At 41.6% G+C, this 21,492-nt stretch overlaps 2 protein-coding genes across 2 annotated transcripts; both read right to left on the bottom strand.

The window, feature by feature from the left end:
• Window positions 1-7,476: 7,476 nt before the first annotated feature.
• Window positions 7,477-9,444, bottom strand: tcf15 (transcription factor 15). The gene is made up of 2 exons (XM_014136211.3): window positions 8,720-9,444; window positions 7,477-7,826 (listed from the first exon to the last, which is right to left on the bottom strand). The coding sequence occupies exons 1-2, from the start codon at window positions 9,206-9,208 to the stop codon at window positions 7,761-7,763; spliced, it is 555 nt and encodes a 184-aa protein (XP_013991686.1). The 5' UTR covers window positions 9,209-9,444; the 3' UTR covers window positions 7,477-7,760.
• A 9,549-nt stretch (window positions 9,445-18,993) lies between these two features.
• Window positions 18,994-21,233, bottom strand: srxn1 (sulfiredoxin 1 homolog (S. cerevisiae)). The gene is made up of 2 exons (XM_014136210.3): window positions 20,844-21,233; window positions 18,994-20,120 (listed from the first exon to the last, which is right to left on the bottom strand). The coding sequence occupies exons 1-2, from the start codon at window positions 21,228-21,230 to the stop codon at window positions 19,911-19,913; spliced, it is 597 nt and encodes a 198-aa protein (XP_013991685.3). The 5' UTR covers window positions 21,231-21,233; the 3' UTR covers window positions 18,994-19,910.
• Window positions 21,234-21,492: the final 259 nt, after the last annotated feature.

Below are 21,492 nucleotides of genomic sequence, written 5' to 3'. Positions count from 1 at the left end.
GTCTTGTTCTACAATGAACATAGAAAACTTACTGCAATAAAGTGGAATGGGATATTCCACACCACTTGATCTAACAAATATGTTCCCAATTATTTTGGTGGTGAGGCTTGCAACACTAATATTTTCCTCGTTAGACCATGCGAACGTCCAGGTGTTCCGATGTTAGGCTCAGTAAAACATCTTATTCAAATGCTGTGGAATGGGCTTCAACTGATACAACATGTCACGTTGTGCAAAACAGAGGACCAAAGACTACAGATATCAACAGAAATTGCATCCGCATATAGTCTAAAAACAGTCACTGCAATATCTCCCAACGGAGTAGGTGTGTCTGTGTTTTTGTAAGGTGGAGAGTATTCTGTTTTTTACTACGTCACACTACAGTAAATCCCTGAGGTTGTTAGCGTGCCCAGCTGCAAGTGTAGGGCTCCATTTTTCTGTCAACAAGGTTGTTCATTGCACACTCTCTGGCCCCTGATTAAGGATATCCTCTGAGTTTTTGCTCTCGTGCGAAATGTAATAAGCCAATGGTTCCGCTCTAGGTCTCCAGCAGGCCTAGCGTCTAACACAGCTGGGAGAATTTCCCATGTGACACACACACACACACACACACACACACACACACACACACACACACACACACACACACACACACACACACACACACACACACACACACACACACACACACACATCCCATCTTGATCTCACCAGACATGTAGATATTGTCTGACACACACTTCTTGCAACTCATCCCCCCCAAAAAATCTTAATTTTCACATTAGAAGATAGAAATTGCTTTATGAAATACTCCAGCCATGTTACTTGTGTTGCAGAAAGAATACTGTCCTCATCTTGGTCTAAGCCAAGGTCTAATTACAACTCACCCATGCATCCTTTCGCTGACATGGACAATAAACAGTCCCTATCGTAATAGTTCATAGATTGATTACGATTAAATTGCCTCATCTTTGGAATAGGATAGTGTGAGCACACACAGGCCTGTCTCACATTGCTCAATTGTTTTCCACAAGGAAGCATTTTCTTAGAGTGGCTGTTGCAGACTTCTCACCTCTGCCTCTGTACATGGACATAGATTCTGAAGGTGGGTCACAGCAGCCTGTGCCAGAGTAAAGCAATAGTAGGATAGCCTGCATAGTTCCGAGCAGACCTTCTCTGGGAATTCCTCTGCTTCCTGACTGACCATCCCCTCCAAACACACATAAACACGCTTTCAATCCCCCTGCCAAACTCAGCAGCACATAAAAGCAGTCATTCTCGTGTACATGTGCTCATGGGAGGGTACTGCTACAGTCATGACCTATTCAGGCGCACAACCTCATCTGCTTGGTCAGACGTCCTCCTCCTCGTGCCACCTACAACCCTTTAGCGAGGCCCTCTGGGCTACAAACGTCTGGAAGTAACCATACTGTACGCTAGAGAATTGAGACAGTGCTCCCTTATGGTCTTGACAACATTCTTTCCCTTTTCTTTTCTAGAACTGTTTCAGTTTTTCTTGTAGGGGAGAGTGGGGGAAGGAGATATTAGAGTGGTCCATGACAGATTAAATCAATAAATCAAATGTATTTAATAAAGCCCTTTTACGTCAGTAGTATACATAAATCCAGCCTAAAACCCCAAAGAGAAAGCAATGCAGATGCGCAGCGGCTAGTAAAAATTCCCTAGAGGGCAGGAACCTAGTAAAAACCTAGAGAGGAACCAGGCTCAGAGGGGAGGCCAGTTTTCTTCTGGCTGTGCCAGGTGGCAATTATAAGAGTACATGGCCATTAAAGCCAGATCATTCTTCAAAATGTTCAAACGTTCATGGATGACCAGCATAGATGACCAAATAATAATCACAGAGGTTTTAGAGGATGCAACAGGTCAGCACCTCAGGAGTAAATGTCAGTTGGCTTTTCATAGCCGAGCATTCAGAGATCGAGACAGCAGGTCTGGTATAGAGAGAAGAGAAGGAGCGAGCGAGAGAGAGAGAGAAAGAAAGAAAGAGAGAGAGACGGGGTAGCAGGTCCGAGGTAGCAGGTAGCAGGTAGCAGGTCCGGTGAACAGGTCTGGATCAGCAGCATGACAAGGTGGACTGGGGACAGGGACAGCCAGGAGTCGTCATGGTCCTAGGGCTCAGGTCCTCCAGGAGGGGAGACAGAGAGAGAGAGAGAGAGAGAGAGAGAGAGAGAGAGAGAGAGAGAGAGAGAGAGATGATATACTACTTGGTTCTGTCTTGTAGTCCTAGTTCACGTTAAATGCTGAGCAACCAAAAACTGTTCTTGAGTAGGCTATTATGTGAAAGCTCTCCTTTCTTGAGGTCCATGAGGTGTCCCACTGGGCAAAATCTGGTTCAATCAACTTTGTTTCCAAGTCATTTCAACAACAAACATTCTATGTGATGACGTTGAATCATCGCGGAAAACCATGACAGAGATACAAACATTTGAACCCATGCTCCAACTATGAGTTGACATTAACTCCAACCCAAATAAACTGAAAAATAATCACTCTACAGTTAGGGTCACTGAAAAAATGTTGCTCAAATGAAGAAAAATAAGTTGAAAAGTGACTCAGTATGATTTTCCTATTTTTGGTTGTTTCTTCCCTCCTCGTTCACTGACAATAGAACACACACAGTATGCAGGCTGTTTTTTTATCTCAGTGAGAGGGGGTGGAAGTGCTGTCTAGCTCCATTTCACCCCTGCTGAAAGTCTTCCTGTAGGATATATTCTGGGGGCAGTGGGGAAATACAAGCAGAAATGTAACTCCATCCATTGTGACCTTCCTTATTCTGCTACCTTTGCTTTTCTCCTTTTTTCCTCTTATGGGTTATCATCAATTTCTCTCTGTCATCCTTGGAAAAGCTTCCTGAATTTGTTTGTCTAAAAACACACTTTTTCGTTCACTCAGGTGAACCACAGGGAGCCGTACATCTGGGTCTCACCGCCGGATGATGTCAAGACTGGCGCTGACCCAAAGCCTGCCGCACAGAGAGTACCTCCGAGAGGTCGGCTCTGCGTGTTTTTCCTTCCTGTGTCTCTGTGACATCTTCATGCCGGAGGGAGCCTCGGGGAGCCATTTGGGGAGGCCTGGGCCCGGAGCATGAGGGCCTGAGCACAGAAAATTCTAATTAGGCTGAGTCTCTGACAGGGCAGGTGGGGAGAGGAGAGGAGGAGAATAGGAGAGGGGATGGACTTGGACCCGGACCCCAAGCCTGCGTGAACTGTTTACTGTCTGGAAATTGACTTTCCATATATCACAATCAACACCAGGGAGCCTTCCTCAGCCATACAGGGCTCTGCACTCTGATCCATCTGCAATCTCATTCAAAGTGATCCCAGACAGAAGCGAATGTGAGCCCTGAGCTTGTGTGTCTGTGTGTCTACTCTCTGCCTGCTGAAACCGTCAGCATGTTGAACAGGCTCAAACTTAGCCAAACTTTCCATGGCAACAAGATTAGGGCACAGTATCCTCCTGATATCATGCGAGGACCTGTATTACAATGTATATATTTGAATAACATTTTCCTGGACTGTGACCTCATGTCAACAGGGTCTTATTGCACTTCTTTAGCCCTGTCCCCTCTTGTTCCACAAAGACATCCAACTTCTTAAGCTCCCTCCTCCTCCATTGAGCCACTGCAGTGATTTATACCTCTGACATCCTAACAGCTGTGTCAGGGTCTCGGAGCAGAGTGCGGGTTACTATTTACCGTGACTAATCGATACCAGGCTTCAAATAAGGCAACCGTGAGACTTGCAAAAAATACACCAGTCAATGAATAACACAAGAAACTATGATCCTTAGCTATGCATCTACAAACTTCACCAAAAATGTATTGGCACAGCTATTGGAAACAATGGAATGGGAATTACATGTGTGTAAGAGATCACCAGCCACACCCCAACCAGTTAAGACCACCCCAAGCAAACCCTGGCCACACCCTATATAGGATCCCCCCATATCAAACCTATGCCCCTTCTGCCCACCCCATGCCCCCCACCCCTGCGGCAAGGACCTCAACATGACAGCAGGATATATGCCCAGGTCGTGAGCAGAGCAACAGGCCCAACCCCAACTATTACACCCGCCCAAGCCCCATCCTGTGACCTAAGAGGTATGTATCAGATGCTCAACATGCTCTGCTCACACCTACTGTGATGGTCCAGGCCTAAACCACACAAAAACAACACTAGACGCTATGGAACACAAAGCTTTTACTATCTCATCCTGGAATATACAATGCCTGAGGTCATCTGCCTTTGGTCTAAAGAGCAGGAACCCAGACTTCATCAAATAAATTGGAAATACAGACATTGTCATCCAACAAGGAACATGGTATAAAGGAGTAGGACCCACTGGTTGCCCTCTAGGTTACAAAGAGCTGGTAGTGCCATCCACCAAACTACCAGGTGTGAAACAGGGAAGAGACTCAGGGGGTATGCTAATTTGATATAGAGCAGACCTAACACCCTCTATTAAATTAGTCAAAACATTAACATTTTAAATCTGTCTAGAAATGAAGAAGGAAATTATCTCAACAGACAAAAATGTGTGCTACCTATATCCCCCCAATAGTGTCCCCATAGTTTAACGATGACAGCTTCTCCATCCTAGAGGGGGTGATCAACTATTTCCAGGCTCAGGGACATGTACTGGTCTGTGGCGACCTAAATGCCAGAACTGGACAAGAACCCGACACCTTTAGCACACAGGGGGACAAACACCTACCTGGAGGTGACAGCATTCCCTCCCCCATATGCCCCCCCTAGACACAACTATGACAACATAACCAACAAAAGCAGGTCACAACTCCTGCAGCTCTGTCGGAGGGTGGGTATGTACGTAGTCAATGGTAGCCTTCGAGGGGACTCCTATGGTAGGTATACATGTACATACTACCTCAATTGGGCCGACCAACCAGTGCTCCCGCACATTGGCTAACCGGGCTATCTGCATTGTGTCCCACCCACCACCTGCCAACCCCTCTTTTACACTACTGCTACTCTCTGTTCATCATATATGCATAGTCACTTTAACCATATCTACATGTACATACTACCTCAATCAGCCTGACTAACCGGTGTCTGTATGTAGCCTCGCTACTGTATATAGCCTGTCTTTTTTACTGTTGTTTTTATTTCTTTACTTACCTATTGTTCACCAAATCCCTTTATTGCAGTATTGGTTAGAGCCTGTAAGTAAGCATTTCACTGTAAGGTCTACTACACCTGTTGTATTCGGCACACGTGACAAATAAACTTTGATTTTGATTTGATTTGATTGCACACAGGTGGACTTTATTCAACTAATTATGTGACTTCTGACGGTAATTGGGGGGGTGAATACATATGCAGGCACAACTTTTCAATTTAAATTTTTTAGAATTTTTTGTTATTTTAAGTTATTTTTTAAATTTCACTTCACCAATTTGGACTATGTTGTGTATGTCCATTACATGAAATCCAAATAAAAATCCATTTAAAGTACAGGTTGTAATGCAACAAAATAGGAAAAATGACAAGGGGGCTGAATATTTTTGCAAGGCACTATATACATACCTCGGCCTAAACATCAGCGCCACAGGTAACTTCCACAAATCTGTGAACGATCTGAGAGACAAGGCAAGAAGGGCCTGCTATGCCATCAAAAGGAACTTAACATTTGACGTACCAATTAGGATCTGGCTAAAAAATAAATCAGTTATAGAACCAATTGCCTTTTATGCATGCAGAGCAGAATTATGCCGATACCCACTAATTATCAAAATCCAGAAAAGAGCTATTAAATTCTACAACCACCTAAAAGGAAGTGATTCCCAAACCTTCCATAACAAAGCCATTAGCTACAGAGAAATGAACCTGGAGAAGAGCCCCCTAAGCAAGCTGGTCCTGGGGCTCTGTTCACAAACACAAACAGACCCCACAGAGCCCAAGGACAGCAACACAATTAGACCCAACCAAATCATGAGAAAACAAAAAGATAATTGCTTGACATATTGGATAGAATTTACCAAAAAAAACAGAGCAAACTAGAATACTATTTGGCCCTAAACAGAGAGTACACAGTAGCAGAATACCTGACCACTGTGACTAACCCAAAATTAAAGAAATCTTTGGCTATGTACAGACTCAGTGAGCATAGCCTTGCTATTGAGAAAGACAGCTGAAGGCAGACCTGGCTCTCAAGAGAAGACAGGCTATGTGCACACTGCCCACAAAACGAGGTGGAAACTGAGCTGCACTTCCTAACCTCCTGCCAAATGTACGACAATAGCAGAGACACATATTTCCCTCAGATTACACAGACCCACAAAGAATTCTAAAACAATCACATTTTTATAAACTTTCATATATATTGGGTAAAAAAACACAGTGTGCAATTGCAGCAGCAAGATTTGTGACCTGTTGCCACAAGAAAAGGGCAACCAGTGAAGAACAAACACCATTGTAAATACAATCTATATGTATTTGTATTTATTTTCCCTTTTGTACTTTAACTATTTGCACACCATTACAACACTGAATATAGACATAATATGACATTTGAAATGTCTTTATTTTTTAGGAACTTTTGTGAGTGTAATGTTTACTGTTAATTTGTTATTGTTTATTTTACTTTTGTTTATTATCTATTTCACTTGCTTCGGCAATGTAAACATATGTTTCCCATGCCAATAAAGCCCCTTAAATTGAAATTGAATAGAGAGAGAGAGCGAGAGAGAGAGAAAAACGTTAAATTTAGCTCCTGATTGTTTGACTGAAACTGAAATAGATTTGAGTCTTATCAATGATATCTAGATAAGTGCTTAATGTAGAGGGCTCCTTTCTCCTTATCTTCCCTGTGTCACTGTTAAGACTAAATAAACCTGCCATTTGAGGTATTCATTGGCAAGGCTCTTGGACATACCACCCAGCAGATGATGGCGCTCAGCTTAATTCTCTTGAGGATGTTAACCTTATTTTCTACTCTTAAACTGTTGGACTCCTTTTCCCAGGGTTTTGTTTTGAATGCAGTAAGTGTCATGTTCTTGGACTATACAGCACACACACGGAAATGCATGTCATTTCAGAATATGGTTACTTGTACCACCTCCAAAGCTTTTATAGTTTTACAATGCATTAAAAAAAACATTTACAATCAATACCCGACCCTACATGCTTTAATTGTAAATGCTGTTTTAATCAATGTAACATTTCTCATGACATTATAAGATTGTGTCCTAACTGACCGCCTGCCATCTGCTCTGGCACAGGGTTGCCATCAGGAAATCCTTAGCAACATAAAGAATAAACAAGGAAAAGTCCTCAAATCTCAGTCTCAACGTTTTCCTGTTTTTCTGTGCCCTGGCATGAACTAGACAAGGAATCAAGTGAATAGGTCTGTCATATGTGTCTTTAAATTCATATTTTCTGCAACAATAGAGGAGGAATATACAGACGGGTTCAAAGGAAAGAAAACTACTAGGAAAAATTTCATTTAGATAAAACAATTATTTTATTTCAAAATGTAATACATGTACAACACAAATATCACACAAATGTACACATCTATAATTTCTCTATCTATAAATGCACTGCATTTGTTAAAGGCTTCACATTGGACATTGGTTTGTTCCTTAAGTATAAATAGTCTCTTGTTATATAATGTTCTCCAGCATGATGAGAATTGTTCTGTTATGGCCTGCTTTTAGTGTTCCCTGAGTTTGTGGATGAGGAGTTCTGGTTCTCGTTCTTGCTGTTGTGTTTCAAGGTCTTCTATCTGCGGTTCACCCTCAGAGAATCAACACCTCGAGTCTTCAGACAGTCTTTGCCATCCTTTATCTGGAAAAAAGGAAGCACATTTTGGGGGACAATTAATAAGTGAACAATTTCCAAATGGCACTGCATATCACCACAACCAGCAACAACAAAACATAAACAACAGTATACAGTATATGATAATGATGATGACGACAATGATAATAATGATGGCGATGATGATATAGTATTAGCGCCACTGATTTCAGGTTACTTAAAGTGTATTACATAAATGTAATACTATTCTGTTATAAATGTGTATTGAAAATTGCATTAGGCATAAATTCAAATCAATTAAAAAACTTATGCAAACAATGTATGCTTTTTTAAACAAAATAATAGGCTATCCTATATACTTTAAATAATTTGTTCTTCAAAATGCTAATACATGTAACACTGGCAGTGGAAGAAAGAGGCGTCATCTTGAGGGCACACCGATGAACAAATTCAATATCTTTGAATTAATTAAGTCACGTTGTAAAAGAAAAGTTAAAGAAATAGTCAAATAAACGTAAAATGAATTGTAAAAGAAACTATACTTTGTATATTATTATTCATCACATTTATCAAATTTAGGGGTCACATTGTCCCCTCAGTATGCGGATAATGGCGCCTCGTGCGAAGATGCGGGAAAATATTGTTTTACGCGCGAAGTTTTCGATACAGAATAGGACAAAAAAATATTTCCTTCCTTTGATTTGGAAATGTCAATCAGTGTAAAATGTAAGTCTTCCAAAAACAAATAATTCCAACGTAAGACCATATTACTTCACAACAAAGTGATAGGCAGGGCCTGTCTATAATTGAATTGCTATTTGACGTTCAGCCATGTTTTCAAGCTATTGTTTTCTTCACTGATCTAAAGCTTTTCCACTTGAATTGTGGCCAATAATATTTAATAGAACGCATTTAATTACCCCTTTTCTTTGGTTGCTCAAACAGAAGGTACAGATGGTGCGAGGCTGCTTTCCTCCGCTCTCTCCTTGCGCGTAAACCGCGCCAAGACAAGGTTGTCCATCTCCATTCCCGTCACGGAACAGCAGGGTGTTGGCGAGGTGGGAGATGTAGCTTGATGCTAGACGAAGCGTCTCAATCTTGGAGAGCTTTCTGTCCACTGGCTCAGTGGGTATTAGAGTCCGAAGTGCAGTAAATGCAGTGTTGACACTTTGGGTTCGGTCGCGCTCCCTGGCATTTGCTGCGTTCCGCTGTTTCACAATGACAACACTGCTGCCTCCCGACTTTAGAGAAATCCTCCGCCGTTTGTCAGAGGATGCGCAGCATCCATAGCTCTGATCCGAGCTGCCGTCGCTCTCGCTGCGGTTCTCCTCGTCCTCGGACATCATACTCAGGTCCGGGTAGCTGATCAGATGAGTCGCAATTGGCCGCAGCATGGCAAAGGTCATCATTGAAATGTTTTGGGTCTGGGTCTCTAAAACGATGCCCCAAGAAAAAATAAGAGGAGCAAACAAATCCCTAAACGAATGAATATTCTATGCATGCATCTTGGTGACCTAATGTAGACTTGGCCTATGTCTAAAATAGGCCAAATGGTAGTTCCAAAAAGTGTTTGAAATGTCTAGTTTTCCTCAGCCACGTGTTTTTTCAAAGTCTTGAGCATCTCATAGTCAGTGTACCGGCCCACATAGCTCTTATAGTTGGATGGGAGGAGTTGTTCAAGGCATGGAATGTTCAGCCTCCAATCGAGATGTAGGCCCTATAACCAGCCTATTGCACACTACTACAGTAAATACGATCTATTTTTCATAATCTATTTTTCAGTTGCTTGTATTGTCTATTTAATTCGATTTAATTGGATTTTAAAGTGTTTAATAATAATATAATTAATAGCCCTGTAATGATAATAATACGATTGATTTTTGTCTATAATAAGTAGCCTGGCAATTAATATTTTAATACAATAAGGCTGTTATAGTGATGCATGTTAAATTTATTATTATTATGCATATCACAGTTTAAAAGTTACATTTCTAAAACTTTTGGTAACACTTTACATTAAGGTACAATTTAAAGGTGGCTATAACAGTTTATATGTTGTTCACAGTAAAAAAAATATATGTATTTGATAGATCAGTAATGAACCCTTATAGGCCTAATTAATTGTTTCAAATAAGGACAATAAAGATGGCGCCGACCGAGAAGGTCGACATCTTATGAGTTCCAACCCAACTTTGCCATATAGTGACTTTTATCATGTGTATCTTTACTTTTTTTGTACAGAAAGTTCATACGATTATAATATATGACCGCCAAGCACTTCTGGACATCAGATCGCCAGTTTAACCTCAATTTCGAATTCAAATACGACTTCAACTCCAACTCAGCTGTTCCACTGTTCATTCTGGATCCTATTATTTTGTTCCGTGGGCTACCAAAACGCTGCAGGTGTAGACGCGGGAGATGAGGTGGAGTCCTAGTGAAATTTAGGCAAAGAGAAAACTGAACGGCGCTCCTCTCTGTTCTATTGGCAAATGTTCAGTCACTCGAGAATAAGATGGATGAGCTTTGTTCGAGTCTCCTATCAGAGAGACTTGAAAAGCAGCAATATTATATGTCTTACTGAAACGTGGCTGAATGATGACGCTATGCATGTAGTACTCAGTGGATTCTCCATGCAGCGGCAGGATCAGACGCCGGCTTCGGGGTAGTCAGAAAGAGGTGGAGTGTGTTTGTTCATAAATAACAACTGGTGTTCTGCTTCAAGTGTGAAGGAAATCTCTAGCTTTTGCTCACCTGATGTAGAATACCTCATGGTAAGCTGCAGAGCGTTTTATCTACCAAGAGAGTTCGCATTCGTAATTATCACGTCTGTCTACATCCCTCCACAAGTCAACAGCACTCTGACACTCAACAAACTGTATGGGACCATAAAAAACAAGAAACCGTTCACCGAGAGGCAGCGTTTCTGGTGGGTTAAGACTTTAACACGGGGAGACTTAAAACCGTCCTACCTCACTTTTACCAACACGTCTCCTGCGCCACTAGGACCGCTAAAACTTTAGACCACTTTAATTCTACCCACAGAAACGCAAACAAGGCCCTCCCTCATCCTCCCTTTGGCAAATCTGACCTTGACTCCATTCTTCTGCTTCCTGTTTACAAACAAAAGTTCAAACATTAAGTACCTGTGATGTGCTCAATACAGAAGTGGTCGGAAGAAGCAGAAGCAAGGCTACAAGACTGCTTTGCTAGTTCAGACTGTGATATGTTCTGGGATTCATCCGATAGCATTGGGGAGTTTACCATAACAGTCACAAGCTTCATCAATACGTGCATAGACAATGTTGTTCCCACACTGACTATAAGAGCGTATCCAAATCAAAACCATGGATTACAGGCAATATCCGCACTGGGCTAAAGGCTAGAGTTACCGCTTACAATGAACGAGAGACAGACATGGATACATACAAGAAAGCCCGCTACGACCTCTGACGAGACATCAAACATGCAAAAGGACAATATAGGAGGAAGGTGGAATCCTATTACACCGGCTCCGACGCTCATCGTATGTGGCAGGGCTTGTAGACGATAACGGATTACAAAGGGAAACCCAGCCGTGAGTGGTCCAGCGATGCAGAACTCCCAAACGAGCTAAATGCCTTTTATGCTCTCTTCAGGGAATATAACACTGTGCCTTGCATGAAAGCCCATGTTTTTATGGATGACTGTGTGATCTCGCTCTCCCTGGCCGATGTGAGCAAAACGTTTAAACAGGTTAACAATCACAAGGCCACCGGGTTCAGATGGAATACCAGGGCACGTTCTCAAAGCAGACCAGCTGGCAGGTGTCTTCACAGACATTATCAATCTGTCCTTGTCCCAGTCTGTAATCCCAACATGTTTCAACGTGACCACCATTGTCCATGTTCCCAAGAGCGCCAAGGTAACCTGCTTAAATTACTATCGCCCTGTAGCACTCGCATCTAAAATACTATGAAGTGGGCATAGAAAAGGCTGGTCATAACACACATAAACACCATCATCCCAGACACCCTAGACCCACACCAATTTGCAGACCGCCCCAACAGATCCACAGATGACGCAATCTGAATTGCACCTCACACTGCCCTTTCTCAACTGGATAAGAGGGGTAATAACTATGTAACGATGCTCGTAGACAACAGCTCAGTGTTCAACACCATAGTCCCCTCCAAGCTCATCACCAAGCTAGGGACCCTGGGACTGAACCCCTCTCTCTGGAACTGGATCTTGGACTTCCTAACAGGCACTCAATAAGGGGGCCCCTCAGGGGTGTGTGCTTAGTCCCCTCCTGTACTCCCTGTTCACCCATGACTGTGTGGCCACGCACGACTCCAACACCATCATCAAGTTTGCTGACGACATGACAGTGGTATGCCTGATCACCGACGGCGATGAGTCAGTCTACAGGGAGGAGGTCAGAGACTTAGCAATGTGTTGCCAGGACAACAACCTCTCCCTCAACTTCAGAAAGACTACAGAGTAGATGATGGATTATAGGAGAAAGAGGGGAGAGCATGTCCCCATCCACATTGACGGGGCTGTTGTGGAGTGGGTCGAGAGCTTCAAGTTCCTTGGCGTGCACATCACTAAAGACTTAACATGGTCCACACACACCCGCACAGTCATGAAGAGGGCACGGCAGGACCTTTTCCCCCTCAGGAAGCTGAAAATATTTGGTTTTGGCCCTCGGATCCTCAAAAAGTTCTACAGTTTTGGATGGTGTATCAATACAGCCAGTCACTACAAAGATACAGGCATTCTTCCTAAGTCAGTTGCCAGAGAGAAAGGAAACCGCTCAGGGATTTCACCATGAGGCCAATGGTGACTTTAAAACAGTTACAGAGTTTAATGGCTGTGCTAGAAGAAAACTGAGGATGGATCAACAACATTGTAGTTACTCCACAATACTAACCTAAATGCCAGAGTGAAAAGAAGGAAGCCTGTATAGAATAAAAATAATCCAAAACATGCTTCCTGTTTGCAATAAGACACTAAAGTAAAACTGCAAAAAATGTATCAAAGAAATTAACTTAATGCCCTGAATACAAAGTGTTATGTTTGGGGAAAATCGAACACAACACCGAGTACCACTCTTCATATTTTCAAGCATGGTGGAGGCTGCATTATGTTATAGGTATGCAGCTAAGCACAGCTAAGCATAAGAAAAATCCTAGAGGAAAACCTGGTTCTGTCTGCTTTCCAACAGATACTGGGAGATAAATTATCCTTCAGCAGGACAACCTAAAACACAAGGACAAATATACACTGGAGTTGGTTACCGAGCAAACATTGAATGTTCTTGAGTGGCCTAGTTACAGTTTTTGACTTAAATCGTCTCGAATATCTATGGCAATACTTGAAAATGGCTGTCTAGCAATGATCAACAACCAAATTGACAGAGCTTGAAGAATTTAAAAAATAATAAATTACAAATATTGTAGACTCCTGGTGTGCAAAGCTCTTAGAGACATACCCAGAAAGACTCACAGCTGTACTCGATGCCAAAGGTGATTCTAACACTCAGGGTTGTGAATACTTAGGTAAATGAGACATTTTGGTATTTCATATTGAATACATTTGCTAACATTTCTAAAAACATGATTTCACTTTATGGGGTATTGTGTGTAGATGGTTAAGAGAAAAACAATACATTTAATCTATTTTGATTTCAGGCTGTAACACAACAAAGCAGAATAGCCTAAGTCAAGGGGTAATACTTTCTGACGGCACTGTACCTCCATTCTTGTGTACTTTATTTTATTCCTCGTGTTACTATTTTATTTGAATTTGTATTAATATTTTTAAACTGCCTGGTTGGGAAAGGCTTGTAAGCAAGCATTTCACGGTAAAGTCTACACCAGTTGTATTCAGCGCATGTGACAAATTAAATTTGATTTGATTTATTGTGTGACCTTTCACTTCGGTGCTTCCCAAAATGTGCAGCACTAAACCCATTATTTAGCTATCATCTAAATGATAATCACACAATTTAATCTAGGCTATTTATATTTATTGAATACTTCATTTTCTCCATCGATTATTTTGAGCTGAGATAGTTTAGAGAGGTTTACACATTTTTGAAGAGAGAAGAGAGAGGGAACGTGGTCCTGCGTGACTGGCATGTTTGTCTGAAGTTTATGGCCCTGTCATCCGCTGAGGTTCGTTTTCTCACTGTCACAAACAGCTCCTGTAGGCCCAGTGGAAGGAGCTGTAGTCAGTGAGGTAGAGAGGTCTGTCTTATGTCGAAGAGAACCCCCGCCCAAACCCTTCAAATTTGAGCCTCAAAATGTGCTAACATTGCTGACATAATATAAATAATCTGTCATGAACAAACAATTAATACAAAAAAACATGTAAACAGTTAATTAAAAAATGATTCATACAAATAGGTATAGTCTGTATCAAGGACAAAATTCTATTCTTTCTTGGTGAACTTAAAAAAAGTGATTTCTTTCCTAAAGCCCATCTCCCTCAGTAGCTAACCTACCCTCACCCCATGCTGAGAGGGTTTTCTTGGGCGATGGGAGAAAGTGAAGTGTTGAGTAAATAAACGTTGAGCAGATGTCCGACTGACTGACCAGGGGTGAACCAGGGACACCCGTCCACTTTCTGGGGCCAGCTTTGACAAAACAAAGTGAGGACTGAGGCAAATGGGTGCTAGCCTAGAAACCCTGCCTTTAAAACAGCCACCAGTCACCAGGGCAGCTTTCACAAACATGTCCCCACCACCTCCTGCCTGCCAACCAACACATCAAACCACTGCTATGTGCCTCAGCTGCATCAACAATGCTAACCCACCAGACATCCAAGCCCACTATAAAGAAGCACTGACTGAGACCATTTTAAGCGTTATTATAAGGACAGGGCATGACAAGTACAATGACCCGAAATACATTCTTACTTTACTATGGCCTCATCACGCCAACTGGCACGTAATGCCTCTACAAAGTCCCTCCATTGACCCAAAATAAGTTTGTAAAAAAATTAGAATATGCTGTATACCATTCTGTAAATACATTCTTCTTCCTAAAGAGAATTGCAGCAGGGAATTGTACAGGGAGCACTAATTAATAGAGTAATTTATTATGCATGGAAATAATCTGGGGTAATAGCCAAAAATAGTGAGGTGTTTGAAATATGCCTTAATTGTCAGCATGTGGGTTGGTTAAGAGATGCTTATGAACAACACTCATTTTTCATAGGATTTCTCAAGGCTCTTAATGTCCATCCGGAGGAAGTGTTCCCGTTTATCCATGGTGGTGAGGTGACAGCTCATTGGTTTCACCACCTGCAGATGCCCCTGTTATTCAGCCGGGGAATAACATGGGAACTGAGAAGCAGCATAGAGTCAGAGAGGAGGAAACCTCAAACTGTCAAAAATATATATTTCAGAGAGCATCCCTCACTAAGTCTCACTGAACCCTATAAAAAGGGTCAGGCGTAGGAACCAACTAAAGATGGACAAAAAGCCCATTCATGTGTAGTGTAGGATCTCAACATTGTTGTTGTTTTTGGAGATAAAGCAATACTATGGAGTGGGCATATAAATGTAAGTATTGATTACAGAAGAGACCAACTACTTACTATATGTTTTAAGATAGAGATGTGACTTATCTTAAACTGTAAATACCCTACAACCACAGTTCAAAATCAGTTGACATTTGTAGAGTTTAAAATCAGTCTAAGGTTCTAGCCAAGGCAGAATTATACATGAGTTTGCAATGCGGTCAAGAAGGCATTGGAAACACTGGTCTGGCATGAATTACACGCCTGTGGTGGCCAGCAGTCGGAAGGAATTCCTGATAGGGAGCCCTGGAGAGGCATAACCCCTCAGCCGAACAAACAGGGCTATGTCCAAACGGCACCCTATTCCCTATATAGTGCACTCCTTTTGACCACAACCCTATGGGCCCTGGTCAAAAGGAGTGCACTGTAGGCATATAGGAAATAGGGTGCCATTTAGGACACAGCTCAGGCCTCAAAAGGACTTGGACGTAATCCCTCCCTAAGTGGAACAAATGGGTGAGCTGGTTTACCGTCCGGAGGTCACTGCTCACCTGTTTTATTGAGACTCACTCTGCAAGGCAATAAGGATCAAGAAGAGCAATTAAAGACTCCTGTTTGGAGTTGGTACAGGGAGGAAAGGAGAAATTACACGGTTCTTAGAGGAACTTTTTTTATTTCACAACTGGAATGGATCATGTTGCAGACCCACCAGTGATCAAGAAGCTAACATAGAACACATGAACCACTGCATTACTAGAGGTTACTAATTCAAAATGTATTGTTGGCTATTTAGAAGAAACAACAGAAAGAGCAAGAATGAGAAAGAATGGGAGCACATTGTGTCTAAATAAACACTTCCTTCAACTTTCCACCTGATCCCCATATGGTTTATAAAACCTCAAAGATAAAGCATCTAGCACCCATGGAATGAACCCCCTAAAGTAACAGGTGCAATCTCTAAAGGCCATGGACGTTAAGAAAAAAAAAGCTGAACAAGGGTTTTGCGTGTCAAGAACCCTGTGAGGATATGGTTACTTCCAGACAGTGAGGGAGCAACAGGAAATCGTCTCACACGCGACGATTCTTTGGAGAAATTTACAGTCCTTTAGGTCTATTCAGCAAAAGCTGCCCCCAGTCTCCCTTCACTTCCTCCACGGCTGCAGAGGGAGTGAAGAGGCAAGTCTGAGTTTGCAAAGACTAGAGATATGGATGGATGGAGACCCTTATCTTGGTGTAGTGATCTGCAATGGACTGAACTTTAATCACCTTCTGCTTTTCTGTTTGGCTACCTTTATATCAAAGGCTTTACATGAGAACCTACTGTATAGACGAGAGCCATAATAATCAGAGCCTTTTGTCTGTGTGACCCTGAGTGCTCTAATGACACAACTTATCAAGCAAGGGCACATTCAAAGCAAGGTCTTTCTTTATGACCACATTTACGAATACCTGTGAACTTACAGTTGAAGTCAGAAGTTTACATACACTTAGGTTGGAGTCATTAAAACTCGTTTTTCAACCACTTCACAAATGTCTTGTGAACAAACTATAGTTTTAGCAAGTGGGTTAGGACAACTACTTTGTGCATGACACAATACATTTTTCCAACAATTGTTTACAGACAGATTATTTAACTTATAATTCACTGTATCACAATTCCAGTGGGTCAGAAGTTTACATACACTAAGTTGACTGTACCTTTAAACAGCTTGGAAAATCCCAGAAAATTATGTCATGGCTTTAGAAGCTTCTGATAGGCTAATTGGCATCATTTGAGTCAATTGGAAGTGTACCTGTGGATGTATTTCAAAGCCTACCTTCAAACTCAGTGCCTCTTTGCTTAACATCATGGGAAAATCTAAAGAAATCAGCCAAGACCTCAGAAAAAAAATGGTAAACCTTCACAAGTCTGGTTCATAATTGTGAGCAATTTCCAAACACCTGAAGGTACCATGTTTATCTGTACAAACAATAGTACGCAAGAATAAACACCATGGGACCACGCAGCCGTCATACCGCTCAGGAAGGAGACGCTTTCTGTCTCAGAGATGAACGTACTTTGGTGGGAAAAGTGCAAATCAATCCCAGAACAACAGCAAAGGACCTTGTGAAGATGCTGGAGGAAACAGGTACAAAAATATCTATCCACAGTAAAACGAGTCCTATATCGACATAACCTGAAAGGCCGCTCAGCAAGGAAGAAGCCACTGCTCCAAAACCGCCATAAAAAAGACAGACTACGGTTTGCAACTGCACATGGGGACAAAGATCGTACTTTTTGGAGAAATGTTCTCTGGTCTGATGAAACAAAAATAGAACTGTTTGGCCATAATGACCATCGTTATGTTTGGAGGAAAAAGGGGGAGGCTTGCAAGCCGAAGAACACCATCCCAACCGTGAAGCACGGGGGTGGCAGCATCATGTTGTGGGGGTGCTTTGCTGCAGGAGGGACTGGTGCACTTCACAAAATAGATGGCATCATGAGGATGGAAAATTATGTGGATATATTGAAGCAACATCTCAAGACATCAGTCAGGAAGATAAAGCTTGGTTGCAAATGGGTCTTCCAAATGGCCCTTGACCCCAAGCATACTTCCAAAGTTGTGGCAAAATGGCTTAAGGACAACAAAGTCAAGGTATTGGAGTGGCCATCACAAAGCCCTGACTTCAATTCTATAGAAAATTTGTGGGCACAACTGAAAAAGCGTGTGCGAGCAAGGAGGCCTAAAAAACTGACTCAGTTACACCAGCTCTCTCAGGAGGAATGGGCCAAAATTCATCCAACTTATTGTGGGAAGCTTGTGGAAGGCTACCCGAAACGTTTGACCCAAGTTAAACAATTTAAAGGCAATGCTACCAAATACTAATTGAGTGTATGTAAACTTCTGACCCACTGGGAATGTGATGAAAGAAATAAAAGGTGAAATAAATCATTCTCTCTACTATTATTCTGACATTTCACATTCTTAAAATAAAGTGGTGATCCTAACTGACCTAAAACAGGGAATGTTTACTGGGATTAAATGTCAGGAATTGTGAAAACTGAGTTTAAATGTATTTGTCTAAGGTAAACTTCCGACTTCAACTGTACATAAACGATGCACTCTTTGTCCTTGAAGAGACTATACAGAACTATTGCCCCTAAATGGACATAAATAACATCCAGAAATGACCCCATTAGACAGAAATATGTCAAGACATATTTAGAAATCAAAGAGCAAAAGGAAAATGGGGCCTTGTTGTGAAGGTTTTCTTCCTTATGAATTCACCTTCGGCCACGCATCCCCTGAGAAAGCTAAAAAAAATCCTAATCCCTCGCCCACTATGGCAAACACAACCTAGAGGAGGTTACGAGATTAACAAAAGGTGTCCTTTTTACAGACTTTGGTTGGCTGGGTAAGACCAATGGCCAGCCACAGAGAGGAAGGGGGCACACATGCCTCAAAATAGCGTCCTGTTGTGTGGAGCGAGTTAACCCTGTTTAAAAAAAAATATATATATATATACTATTTTTCCAGTAAGTCTGGTCTGGAGCTTGGAGGCACTCTGTTCTTATGGAATCTGACCCTTGACCTCTTCCCGTCATCCTGCCCATCAGCTCATATCACGGAGTAATGGAGATGCAGGGCCATATTCTGACTTTGGTTAACTCAAGTTTTCGTTCAAATCTTCCATTGACTTCAATAAATTATTTAGGTCTTGTTGTTGTTGACTTTCACACTGTCTTTAATTGCATCATAATCATTTAACTTACACATTTACATTGCAGATAGAATACAAGCAAGTTTACAACTTCAAATTAAGTTAATCTCTTAATTCATTTTTTAAAATTCTATATATTATATATATATATATAATTGGGGCTATAGGTATATGGAAATATAATGTTCCAGCTTCCGGGTCAAAGGTGATACATGAGGGAAATTCATATAATGGCATGATATAAAACAGTCACATCTCCACCTGCTGGCCAGTACTTACACTGCACTACATACAATTATGACTGAAACCCCTGATTAGCATACACAGTGTACAAAACATTAGGAACACCTCCCTAATATTGACTCCCCTTTTCCACTCAGAACAGCCTTAATTCGTCTGGACATGGACTCTACAAGGTGTCAAAAACATTCCACAGGGATGTTGGCCCATATTAACTCCAATGCTTCCCACAGTTGTGTTAAGTTAGCTGGATGTCTTTTGGGAGGTGGACCATTCTTGATACACACAGGAAACTGTCGAGCATGAAAAAAACAGAAGCGTTGCAGTTCTTGACACACTCAAGTTGGTGCACCAGGCATCTATTACCACTTAAATATTTTGTCTTGCCCATTCACGCTCTAAATGGCACACATACACAACCCATGTCTCAATTGTCTCAAGGCTTAAAAATACTTCTTTAATCTGTCTCCTCTTCATCTGCACTGATTGAAGTGGATTTAACAGGTGACATCAATAAGGGATCATAGCTTTCACCTGGTCAGTCTATGTCATGGAAAGAGCAGGTGTTCCTAATGTTTTGTACACTCAGTGTAGAGTATACCCACATCTACAGTCCTCATACTGACTGTGACTCAAAAACAGGCCTCAGTTAATTCAACTTCACTGTAGGTCTGGGGTTGAAGAGCCCAAGTAAGTGCGTAGGTCTGCAACATTTGATTTGAAGATCTTTGCTGGAATGGTGTTCATTTTCAACCGTTTGTATGCCTCAAACCGGTGACAGCCTCCAAAGGAGTAGTAGTAATTCCCTCCTTCCCTGCCCTTGATCCAGAGTATATCAATAGGAGGAACAATGCTGATGTCTGTAGATTCCTAAGGAAAAATATATTTGTTTTTCTATTCCATTTCAGAGGTTCTTTATCACACAGAACAGCGTTTGATACGCAGGTTGACGTTTGTCATGAGTCTTGTAATAATGGTCTATATTGTAAAAATTAATGAAAATAAAAATTGAGGTTAGGGTTAAGGTTAGGTTTTAAATATGATTTTAAGACTGTGGCCATACCAGAGTGCCCACTCTGCAGACCTAATGTTGAATTGCATTGAATTCTGTATTGAATTCTGTGTCGGGCAGAAATTAGCATTTGGCTCAGGAAAGTACCAGCGCTTTGAAAAGTTGCTGGAATTATACTTTCCTGTGGATATATTGTCTCACATTCCTACCTGCAATAAGACCAACCACACAGGCAACCAGTAAAGTAAGTTAAAATACCATTTTATTCTGGTGAAAATTTCCAAACAAATGAATGGCATTAAACTCAGACTGTGAACCAGAGGTATCAGTCTGATTGTCAGGCAATCTGCAGAGCTGCCTCCAGAACAAGATTCATGACGAAAAACGCTAACCTGCTTTTGATACATTAAACATGGAAAAAATGTCATTCCCCTAGAGGGATTTAGGTCTAATACAGTACTAGTCTGTCAGATGTTTCCCAAACAACAAGAGAATCTTCACAATTTTCTTGCTGCAATCTGTTTTAACCACTTATCTGAACTCTATGGTTTGATCTTGGCAGAACTAGGAAACATGTTTACCTGTATTGTACCCATAAGGCTCTGAACTTTGCACTCATCTAGTAGAGGCGGGATTGGTCGTATGATAACTTCCATTGGCACGTTATGAACTTCCTCGACGTTGTCCGAGTGAATAGACCTATTTTCAATGTTCTTCTTACTGTCCATTCTATTACGAGAGATGTTCAACTGTCTGATAGGTAAACATGTGTGGTTTCCACTGCACCCACAACTTAACAATCGAAATGTGTAATTTGGTTGGAGTCGTACGGCTTTGTAAACGAGGAAGTAGTGTAAACTCATGCGTAATGGCGCATGCAGCTTTCCATTCGCCAACGGCATTGTCGTAACCCAGGATATATCACTGCCTGTCGTTTCCAATGGGAACAGATTAGTCATAGTGAACATAACAAACGTGGAGGGGCAGAGTCAAGCACGAGCTAGCGATATTCTATTGGCGCGTTGTAGCATATTTTCATGTTTCCGTTAGGTAACGCCTACTCTGAAGTGCTCGTGCTCAATAACTAAATTCGCCCTGGCAAAGAGTAAAATCTACACAATTTAGTCCACTCTGTTCGTAACAGATTGTAATTTTGGGACAGAAAACTGTATTGAGATTTAACGTTTCATCGATGAGAAAATTAGAATTAATGTCTGCCACTGGGCTTCC

The sequence above is a fragment of the Salmo salar genome, chromosome 13, assembly GCF_965601325.2.
Source record: "Salmo salar chromosome 13, fSalSal1, whole genome shotgun sequence".
NCBI lineage: Eukaryota > Metazoa > Chordata > Actinopteri > Salmoniformes > Salmonidae > Salmo > Salmo salar.
Note: the sequence above shows the minus strand (reverse complement) of the source record. Positions and strands in the feature narration are given on the sequence as shown.

What these genes read in the sequence shown, in the direction of transcription:
- tcf15 (XM_014136211.3), bottom strand. Translation starts at nt 9,208, where the DNA reads ATGATGACCTTTGCCATGCTGCGGCCAATTGCGACTCATCTGATCAGC. An exon ending in TGAGCAACCAAAGAAAAGGG is followed by an intron (nt 7,827 to 8,719) that starts GTAATTAAATGC and finishes CCTTTTTTCCAG; the next exon opens with ATAAAGGATGGCAAAGACTG.
- srxn1 (XM_014136210.3), bottom strand. Translation starts at nt 21,230, where the DNA reads ATGTTCACTATGACTAATCTGTTCCCATTGGAAACGACAGGCAGTGAT. An exon ending in GCCTTATGGGTACAATACAG is followed by an intron (nt 20,121 to 20,843) that starts GTAAACATGTTT and finishes ATTTTTCCTTAG; the next exon opens with GAATCTACAGACATCAGCAT.